Source organism: Xiphias gladius, chromosome 9 (genome assembly GCF_016859285.1).
Source record: "Xiphias gladius isolate SHS-SW01 ecotype Sanya breed wild chromosome 9, ASM1685928v1, whole genome shotgun sequence".
Classification (NCBI taxonomy): domain Eukaryota; kingdom Metazoa; phylum Chordata; class Actinopteri; order Istiophoriformes; family Xiphiidae; genus Xiphias; species Xiphias gladius.
The window spans coordinates 10,238,610-10,249,643 of record NC_053408.1 but is presented as its reverse complement, the minus strand read 5'-3'; the positions used below and the strand labels follow the sequence as shown (position 1 = coordinate 10,249,643).

The following is an 11,034-nucleotide window of genomic DNA, read 5'->3' as shown; positions in this document are numbered from 1 at the left end:
AAAAACATGGTTTTGGAACCATTTAAAATAACAGGAAAAAACAAACAAACAAAAAGATAAGAGCATAAAATAGAACAGGAACATCACAGCCGTTAAGGAAACATTCAAACTATTTATCATTAGCATCTTAATAAACCAGAGAAGAAATCGACAGATTACAGTCGCGTCATGTCAACTACAATGGCACCGAGTGGATGATTCTCTTGTAGCTTTTTTTACAGCCTCTTGCAACATCAACATGCCTATTTTTTCTATCTACCTATATGTAGTAGTGTACTTAAAAGTGGCAGTTTGTGTATTTTTTTGTATTTAATAGTTTTTTTATGAACCTCCTAATATACATAATTTGGCCCTTGTGGGTTTATACAGTATGATGTCCGTCTTTTTATTAAGTTTAAATTTTTAATATTTGACAATTTGCTACCAAACACATTTGTTATAGCAACATTTATACTACATACATAGCAATCTATGTAACGTCACAGCAAAGAATGGTATCGAAATTAAAAAAAACAAACAACAACAAAACAAAACAAAAAAAGATCCCTACAGCATGGTTAGAGGGGCAGAGAAAATTATCACAAAATTTGGCACGGAAAATCTGTACACGAATCTACAGTCTGAGAGATGTGACTGTGCAATAAAAAAGAAGGGCTTTAGACACTTTTCCAACCACTGAAGACACGGTACCCACTGTCTCTTGTTTCAAGTTTTCTTTTCTTCTTTTTGTAAGATGGCTTATAGACGCATTTCTTGAAATGAAGTTGTGCATACTTCTGTTCATGAGATCTACACAGTACACTGAGTGGAATCCAGGTTTTCAGCGAGGAAAGAAATCAATAACAAAAGATTTGCCTTTTAAAACCTCCTTGTAAAAATGGATCATTCATATATAAGTCGCTTACCTTAAGAAAAAATATTTTTACAATGTATTAAGAAAACAAAAAGTCAAAAAGAGACACATACAAGATACAACAAGCAATCTCTAAAGCAATAAATACTACTGGTCCTAGCGTTGTGACATTTTGAATTTAATAACCCTCAACCCTCCCACCCCGACCTCCCCTCAAGCCCACCCAACTTGCCTGACTCCACCCCAAAGGTAAACAACAAAGAAAATAGACAACGCAGTGGAAGAATGCATATTTAACACAGTAATCGCCCCCCCCCTTCCCGTTATTCTGTACATTTAAACAAGAACAAGTAACATCACAATTAAAGTTGTTCCTCAGAGAGGTGTCACCGCTAGCCTCATGCCCTCCTAGAGTTTGAACAGATGTCAAATGATTGGTTCGCAAGCTCGTATTTAATACAAATAAAGAAGGAGAACCAACTCTTTCAAGAAAAGGGCTCATCGAATAATCTAGCCTACCTTTTTATATCCGTCTTTTAAACATTTTGAAGTTGAACTAGATAATTTTTCTGTTTGCACTGTTTAACACTACAAAAAAGACAAAACAAAATTCATAAAAATTTTGGCAGATTCACAAAGCTATACTACAGCTCATTGTATCATTTCTTTATAATAATTAGATTTTTTGATAATGATGGGTCAAATATTGACCAATGAACCTTAATAAAACAAAAACAAAAATTTCAAAGCCTTATGGCACAGGAACATAAAGAAAAAACGACTGACGGCAAGTGAAATGTGGCAGAGAGAGGGCCTAGAAAGGTGTGTGTGTGCAGAGCTAGAAAAGAGGAGACGAAGAATAGGGCAGACTATTCTATAGACTTGGTCACTAGCGACAGAGGCTGAGGGGCCGTGGAGGGGAGGAGCGAGTGGGAATGACACAGCGATGCCGAGGGCCGGGCCATTGAGGACGCCACAGAGGAGCCCGGCTGCCGCGAGGACGAGACGTCACCGTGCTCCAGGGCTCCGTTGTGGGAGGAGGCGCCGGGCGTTTTGCTAGCTGCAGCAGAGTTTTCCAGCTGAACCAAAGATGGCGGTGGAGGCCCAGCCAGGAGGTGCGGGTGGTGGAGTGGCTGGTGGGCCGGTTTCATAGTCAGTGAGAGAGGTTGCATTTGTTCAGTCTGAGGTTTGGACTCTTTTGAGGAGGGGGAGGGAACCACTGAGGAGGGGGAGGATGGGGGGGAGTCTAGTAAGCTTCCGTCCGTAGAGGGAGGACTGGCACAGCTGCCTTCACCTTGGATGTAGCGAATGCACTTTTTTTTTCTCCTGAGGGACAAGGCGAGAGAAAGAGAACGTCTTTTAACATCACATCTTCAAACTACAATGCCTCTTAGCACTGTCGCTCACTTAAATGCACCTTTGCCTTTTAAATTAGGGACAACCATTACTTGAAACTGCTTTTAGATCGCAGATAATATTTTGCAGGTGCATTTAACTAGCTTTATAGACATTGTGCTAAGAAGAATGAATGACAGGTAGGAATGACAGTTTCCAAACACTAAACCATCAGACACGACAGACATGAAGGAAAGATCACAGGTGAAACACCTGGACAGGAAGCAGCAGGGAAATGGAAAGCACACAGAGATGGTGGTGATGATGAGAGAATAAAATGAAGCAGACTAGGTGTAGTAGTGGTTGCTCTCTGGATGTAAACTCAGCCTGTCTTACAGGCAGGGCTACATCTGGGGATCAGCCTGTTCTCTCCAGCAACATGAGGCTACTGGACCTGTCTCACTCCTCTACCTCTATCTGGCTCTACTCACTCTTCTCCTGAGGGGACAGAGTTTGGATACAAGGTGAAAAAGTCAACAAGATCCACACTACCCTGCATCTGCCCCACAGACACAAGTGTGTGTTTGTGTGTGTGTGTGTGCGTGTGTGAAGGGTCATGGCATCATGCTTACATTCCTGCCTGGGGTCAGGACCCTCCCCCTGCCTGCTGAGTCCTGGGGCCAGGCCCATTGTGCTCAGTGGAACCCAATGAGCGAGCATGGGAGGGGAGGGAAAGAGGGAGTAAGGAGTGTAGGGGTTTGTTGCATTTATCTGTGGTGACTCTTCTGCTAGGGCTGTGTTCACATTTGGTTAAGGGGGAATCTCTGCCCACCTCATCTTTACCCTGACCCTGACAGTGACCCCTCTCTCAGCTCTCCATTCTATCAAAAGGATGCCTGAAGGCCAAAGAGTATTCATATTTAAGACTCACAGGGACAGGGAGTAGGTTAAAAAGAAAGAGAAAGACTGTTGTCAAATCAAACCTTTTCCTGTAATTCTGAAGGGGAAAAATGCTACATAAACACAAACAGCGAGAGAATGAAAGAGGAGAGGGACAGCAACAAAACACATAGAGGGGCTCACGAAACCTCGGTCGCATGCTACGATGAAAGACAGGCATGCATTTCCGATAAGCTTAACAGTACAAGCACACAAAACCAGACAGTATAGAACACTAGAAAGGTCTAGAAAAGAGTGGTGATAAGGCTTTTAGGGCATTCTACACTTATACTGTAGCACTGGGTGGCGCAGAGTATCGACTGGACGTAGAAAGGTATCATTTTGCCACTACATACACATCTTGCTCTCGATAACTGTCTGTCAAACTGCAACAAATGAGCTAATATCCATTTTTTTAACAGACATATCGATTCATAGTATGTGCCTGTGTATGTTATTGATTTCTCTGTCTCGGGGGGAAATTACACCAGATGCATCTTTTAGGAAATGGATCCCAGAGAGAACTTTTAACCTCTCGGCTCCTAAAACGAAGACTGAATTATTTCACTTTCCAGTTTCCTGATCTCATGATCTGTTTTTGTTGTTTAAGGAATAAAGACGTATTTCTGTGTGTGTGTCAGCTGGAAGGGAGATAAGAGAGCCAAGTGAGAACACAAATAATGGCGGACAGTGTAGAGCTGGGTGAGTGTGATGCCCTACTTATATTTAAAGACAATTTTAATACACCAAAGTATAGGTGATCTGTTAAATTCCTGTTGGACATCCAATACATTTTAGACTGTGATGAAATGTCCTTTGAAATAGGTTTCTAAACTGCTGAGAATAAGCTCTTAATGTGACGGCAAAGTGCGGCTACATACAAAAATCATCTGACTAAACTTTGATTTCCAGCTTAGCCATATAAACGATCGAAACAATACAAATGAAACGGGTAGCAGCAGTAACAAACAACGTGTTGCAATGGTTGGTATTGAAGAGCTATGTCAAGAAAGAGTTGGGCAGGGTGTGGTGCAAGCCAGACACAGAGAAGGGTATTACTTAGCAGAAACAAATACCTACCATGAAAATATTCCCAATTCAAAGACTGCTTGTGTCAGAACAGAAAGACAACAGGTAGGGACTAAGTAAGGGTTATTGAAGAGGAGTTTGGAGGAAGAAGAGGTGGAGAAGGAGGAGGAAGAGGGCACAGAAAAGAGTGTCACTGAGCAGGCCCTCAGAGAAAGCAGGGCTAAATTTGTAAGCATAACATTGTTATTCAAAGGGCGCCAATTAGAACATACATGACAGTTAAGATGGGAGGGAATTATCCACTGCCTGGAGAGAAAATGGATTTCAACCATAACAAGTCAGATTCTAAGAAAGGTTATTCCAAATTACGTTAGGAAACCATCATCTTGCAGAAAGATATTTTGTTGAGATAAAATAGTAAGTAATCCTATTTAGAAATCCATTTTCTGCCACTGGGCTTGAACCAAGTTCAATGAAGAAAAATTGCTGTGAGGGAATTTATAGGAGGAAGCTCCTCAGAAAGGAAAAGGAGCAAAGGAGTTTGCCATCTGTTACCACATCGATGGAAACATGTTTTAGAGGGATATCTGAGCAAATAATCAAAGAGAAGAAGCTGCTCATTGTGGATGTCTTCCTCCCATTGGTACTACAGCAGTTATACCTGCATGGTTTGCACCATAAACTCAGCTGGTCAAGCCCGAACAAGGCACGACACTTCTTTGGGGTATTTGCATCTGTTAGCCAAAGAGGTAGACACAAACATACACACAGAGACAAAAAAAAAGAAAAAGAAAGAAAAAAAGAAAATGGACACGTCATTGAACAGACAAAAACATATAGCCAGGGCTTAGGTTTAGGCTGGCAACACTGGGATGTCCTCCATATTGACCAAGCCATCAGGCTCCAGATCCTCCAAGCCCCGACCTGCCAGTTTAGGATTTCTGAACATGCTCAGTGAGGCTTATTGTACTGTACATCCTGAAATGAAACTCCTGTGACCCCAGAAATATTTCTTTAATCAACACATACGCACAAACGCCATTCATACAAACACTGGCATATGCTGTTAATAACCTTCTTCCCAAACAAGAGGTAAAAATTAAATAGTGGGAGCCTACAGATAGACCGGCAGGGCGTGGCTGGAGGGAGCTGATAGGTCACGATAGCCTGGCGGGACAGACAGAGGGAGGGGAGGGAAGAGAAGAGGAAGAAAAAGCAGCAGCATAGAGCAGTGGAGGAAGTCCCAGCATAGAGTTACCCAGCCTTCACCTGGCCCTGGCCAGTGCAAGCACACACCATACACACCTGCACGGGCCACACCAGTTATTCTGTTGATCGAGCCCAAAGCGCGCTCGACACTTCTTAGGAGCGCTCAGGTCTGATGCCGCAACAGGGAAGGGAAGCCAGCAGAGAGGATGAATAGAACCAAAACCCAAAAAAAATAAGGAAATCAAAAGAAGGAGAGAAATAAGGAGAAAAAACAGATAACAGTGAATCTATGAAGCTTGGCAGTGGCTCATTGTGCAAGAAATCCCCTCAAAACCCCCTTAAAGCCATTCGCAAGTGTGCCTTTCAAGATAGGACAGAACACAATTAGTGTGTTTCAGATATTAGTAAAATCAAAACGCATGCAAATGATCAAATTATGATATTAATATGGAAACAATCGCTTTCAGTCATGTAATCTAAATTCTGACTTGAGTTAAAGCTGGAAGATAAGATAGCGCTTATTTGGTTGAGAGGATATAAATGGAGCAAATGCAGATTGGATTAATTTACTGCTAGATGTTATCAGTGCACTATGGTTTTAAAAGGACAAGGTCAAGGTGGTAGAACTAGGCAGCAGTAGCAGATTGCTAAAACAGCACGGTCGTGAGTTAGCCCTAGTCAAGGGAAGGATTAAAAAAGATGGAACCTGAAGAGGGAATCTACTCCTTGGACCTGGTTTCAAACAGTTGACTGTTTTCCATCAGCATTGGCTGCCAGTTGCAGAAGAGCTGCGAGTCACTTGCTAGCTCTACCCAGTAATCATGTCATTATCAGAAGTAGAGCAGAGTGACTGTGGTGGAGTGTTTGAGCCCAGGCCTCGTCTGAGTAGGGACAGATTTAAAGGGGGAGTAGGCCAAACTCATGCTGGCCTATAGGAAAGGCACAAGCGTAGCTACTGAAGCATATAGATTAAGGAGGTTTACCCTGACAACATCCTTCAGGTCATACTTCACAATGATAATCTACCTTTATATCATCAGTTCCTCAAGCAAACTGCATACTGACTTGACCAAAATACGGAAAATGCTCCAAACTAAGTAGCAAAATGGGTAAATGGAGGTAAATTGAATGAAATACAATCTAGCTTGAAGTCAAATAAACAATAGCAACATTTTAAGAAAAGAAAGCAGCAAACAAAGCAAAAAGAACATATTTCAAAATACAGAATTTAAGTTTAAACCTGCCTAATATTGCACATTCATGGATAATAAATATACATTAATTTAAAAAGAAGAAAAAACAAGTTAGTAATTTAAGACTCAAAATGACATTAGCACCTGTAATCGGAGGGAGTGAAAGGCAAGGGTTTGGAAAATATTCTCTGTGTTCTGAAAAAAAAGAACAGATAGAGAGGCCTTCAAGAAGAAATCCGTCACCAAACGAGCGCAAAATACATAATAACAAGACGGCATTGCTCCTCACAATACGATCAGAAGAATATGAATCGTAAGAATAAAAATGGATAGATTATAGAATTAGCAAACCTCCTTAATTTTAAGATGTAAGTGATTTTTTTCTTATTTGGTATAAAAGCATGCATGAAAGCAAGCAAGGGGCAGCCCAACAAGCACACACACACATGCACAGTCACACAGAAACACACACGCACACGCACACACACACACACACACACACACACACACACACACACACACACACACACACACACACACACACAAGTAGAGTAGTGCAGTCTATCTGCAGGGCACAGGCATTATAAAACAGGGCCACGTACACAACACTGGCAAAGTTAATGGCTCTCACAATGCTTTAACTTCACATTCTCAAAACACACATATCACAATACCAGAACGCTAAGGGGTAAAGTGGGGAGAGGAGGGGGGGTGTCAAGAGGGGAGGTGAGGAGGAGTGTGGGGGGTCATGCATATTCAGTTGTTATTAGCTAGGGAAAATGGGAAAAGGGGGTATTACAAGCAACTCTACTATTTAAATATTGCATTGGGTAGCATAACTATACCAAAAAAAAAAAAGAAAAAAAAAAAAAAGCCAGGCACAATAACACACACTCACACTCACACTCACACACACACACACACACACACACACACACACACACACACACACACAAAAAAACATAACACAAAAAACTAGCTTGACTTTTATCTTGCAAGATGTCATATCTGCCTGACACATGATGGGGCTCTTCTAATATGAGAGATAATTGCAGCTCACTTACCATTGCTCTCTGCTTGCTGCTTTTCCCTTTTTCTCTTCTTCCTTTTCCCCTGTTGGTTAGCCGCCAAAAAAATAGAAAGAAAAAAATAGACACAGACAGGAACCTTAGTTATTATATTGCAGAATGCCCAAAACATGAAACAGAGAATAGGACTCATCTTTGTGTTTACTTATTTATTCATTCATTCTTTCTCTGCCTTTTTTTTCTCTCTCTGCCCTCTGGTTTGTTACAGCCACTGCAGGCTAGACCCGAATTCTCCCTCCTCGCTCTGTTTTCCATCTTTTTCTGCTCTTTTCTTCTTTTTCTGTAATCTTTTGTCTTATTTTCCTCTTCTATGTGAACATCTAGACATCTTGATGGGCTTCTGGTTTGGAAGACAGATTTCTCTAAAGGCTGCTCATGGAAGACTCCACTGCTCAACTTGATCCCAAAACTGGCCAAATTGAAGAGAATCTGCGCACTTATGTGTCAGTGTCTAGGGCGCAAAACATTCACCGAGGATTCTTATAACCAACACCACGTTCAGGCTTTGTTACAGATATTCCTTAATGTCATAACAAGGTGGGCTTAGGTCAAGCACTTTGTCCAGTCTCAGATATACATATCAAAAGAAGATTTCAGGAAAAGACAGATCCCTTTTGGCTAGGTAAGAAAAAAGCAAAAGAAAGAACTTGTCCTGGTCATGTGACCTAGTGAAAGGGAAGAAGATCAGGCCGTTACGACTTGTAAACTTAAAAACTTACATAGTTGTCTCGTGCTGACCAGCCTGGGTACAGCTGCATGTGGAGCTGTCGTTCTTTCCTGGCCAGCTCGTAGTACTTGGCCTGCTCCTCCCGCGATAGGGCGTGCCACTGAGCAACAAAGAAACAAGACACAGAAAGTACACACAGATTTTCAACATGAACAGGAAAAAAAAAAAAAAGGTATACAGATTGTGAACTGGGCTTAAATCTACAATGTTGGGCCATCAGGTCACTAAAACACACTTTAATCTTCTAACAGGGCAGTGAATCCCAATCATGGTCCTCGATCCTTGTTAACTGCTTTCACCTTGAATACCAGGCGTAAATCGACTCATGTTTAGAATAAAATTAGCAGGGCAGTGGTGCCTGAGCACCACGGTCGAGAGCAACTGTGATAAACCCGTCAGTTTGACCATTAGATTGTTCTAGTATCTAGGACTTACCCTCCGCCCCAGAATCTGGTTGATGGCGGCACTTTCCTTCAGTGTGCACTCAGCCACCACCTTGGCCCGCATCTCCTTCATGTAGAGCATGAAGGCATTCAGAGGCTTCTTTATGTGGACCTGTTTCTTTTTCTCCTCTTCCTTTTTAGCGTCTGTCTGTTTCCTGTGGAGGACGATAGGGCAGGAAGGTGAGCACCGTCGGCCTACGGCTGGTTCTATGTCATGTCAGCCCAAAAAAAATGATACTAGGGCAGAGAGAGTCTACTCACGAGCTGTTGAGAGAGCTGATGTCACTGTGGGAGGATTCCTGCTTGACGTTGGGTGTGACGATGGCTGGGTGTGGGATGCCCGTGGTGTGCAAACTGTGGTGAGGGGGCACCATGTGTGGGGGGAACCTAGAGGACAGAAGACTGTGTAAATCGTCAGAATGGACACAGGTGAAATGAGAAGATGGAACACATTTATACACAAGACTATGCAGCCGGGGCTAAATTCCATTCCCATCCTTCAATGACATGTCAAAGTATAAGGGGCTTTTTCCATTTCTTTCATCTACATGGAATTGGCCTTTAGCCACGAGACATAAATGCATATACAAACATCCACATAAACACGCCCAAGGCTGATTCTTGTATTATTATTCACAACCAAATAAGATAAATGTCACTACTCAAAATGAGTGTTTGGTCGAACGTCTCACAATTTAATCTGAGCACAGAATCAACCCTGGGCAACTATACACTTCACACAAATTATGATAAACCATCAGTAAAATATTTGAAAAATGTATGTGTGGCAATAGGTAAGTGCAACTGCACAAAGATAAATGCTCCAAAAACACCTATACACTTGAGCCAAGTGCCTTTTTAAAAAAAACTTTTATTTAATCATAGCCTCATTGAGATTAATATTATAATATGATACATTCTCTATGTAGAGTGTCCCAAGGAATATAGGCAACAATTTTTGTCATAAGCTCAATGAAACGGGTTTGCTTAAGGGCTCTATGCAACTTGAACACGGATATATCAGTGCCTTCCATCCTTTAATCAGTGCTGAGACATTTCTCGGATCTAAAAGAACCCCCCCCACATTAGGTTTTTGAGAAGAAACTTTATACCTCCCTTAATAATCGTCACTTATAATAACTGGGGAAATGGTTTCCAAATAGGTTTTCGCGACAATTTAATTTTCTTTCAACCGTAGATGAGAAATGCCTATTGCTTTACTTCAGTTCATTGTAATATTTGAGGAAATTGCATTTTTACAATTACACAGATATGAAAATGCCAAGTTTTACAGGGGTAAAACTTGATCCAGTAACCCTATCAGGGAATGCTGAAACTAGATTAAAATGTTCTATCAAAGTCCAGTATCAGTTAAGGTGCCGGGTCTCTATTTGCTTCCTCTCGTTCTTTTCTGCCAATTCAGCAATGTCAGCAGCTCTGACAAGTGTATCTTCATCCTTCTCCACTCCTATCATCGTTTCATCCTTTCAAACAGCTCCACATTTTGAGGCCAGAAACCCTTATTTATGATATCGTTTCACTGGCCAGAACAGTCATAAAACACAGCTGTTCTGTATGTGTCTGTCCATGTATGACGATACACGATTATTTGTGTGAGATTTTTTTTTTTTTAAACGTGTACACATCTATCCGCATGTGTATGTTTACAGCATGGCACCTCGGCTCCACGTGACCACACACACATTTAAGAGAAGAGAGGAGGATGAAGGAGAAGAAAAAAAATGAGGAATAATTCTTCTTCTTCTTTTTTTTTTTTTAAAGCAGCTCATTATCTAGCTGTGTCTGGCTGCATGGCTCCGAGCCAGAATATAATGATGAGGATAAACTTGCCAGGAACAACTAGTTTCTGTTGGAGGCCATCTCAGGGGAGTGCCAGTGCGCTCCCCCCTCAAACTCTTTCCCTCTTTTTCTCCTTCCCCTCTTCTCCCTTCATCACTGACACATTGGTGTTTGTGCCATGTCATCTGTTGATGGGGAGCTCGGCAGCAGTGGCTGCATATCGCCCATCATTAGGGCTGCTGCATTTTCTTCGCTCACTCTGTTTCCTCTCTCCCCATTCACCCTCCCTCCCTCTCTCTCTGTGCACTTGTTAAAATTTCCTCTGTTCCCAGATCTATTTTTTCTCCTCTTCTTCTTCTTCTCTACTCCTCCCTGTCCCCTCACTACCTCCATGCTCCTTCGCTTGCTCTCTCCCTCC

At 41.9% G+C, this 11,034-nt stretch overlaps 1 protein-coding gene across 16 annotated transcripts in view; it reads right to left on the bottom strand.

Moving 5' to 3' along the window:
• Positions 1–1,076: 1,076 nt before the first annotated feature.
• The window catches only part of tcf7l2 (transcription factor 7 like 2), a 91,060-nt gene continuing 81,102 nt past the window's right edge, over positions 1,077–11,034 (bottom strand). For 2 of the 16 annotated variants that reach the window (XM_040134694.1, XM_040134702.1), the window contains 7 exons: positions 9,078–9,218; positions 8,809–8,971; positions 8,366–8,473; positions 7,623–7,686; positions 6,703–6,753; positions 5,462–5,534; positions 1,077–2,179 (listed from right to left, as the gene is read on the bottom strand). In XM_040134694.1, coding sequence (XP_039990628.1) covers positions 1,723–2,179; positions 5,462–5,534; positions 6,703–6,753; positions 7,623–7,686; positions 8,366–8,473; positions 8,809–8,971; positions 9,078–9,218 — 1,057 coding nt within the window. In that variant the 3' untranslated portion in view covers positions 1,077–1,722. Of the gene's footprint in view, positions 4,891–5,461; positions 5,535–6,702; positions 6,754–7,622; positions 7,687–8,365; positions 8,474–8,808; positions 8,972–9,077; positions 9,219–11,034 lie in introns of all 16 variants that reach the window. The other 14 variants (XM_040134696.1, XM_040134705.1, XM_040134699.1 and 11 more) reach the window with 12 other exon arrangements.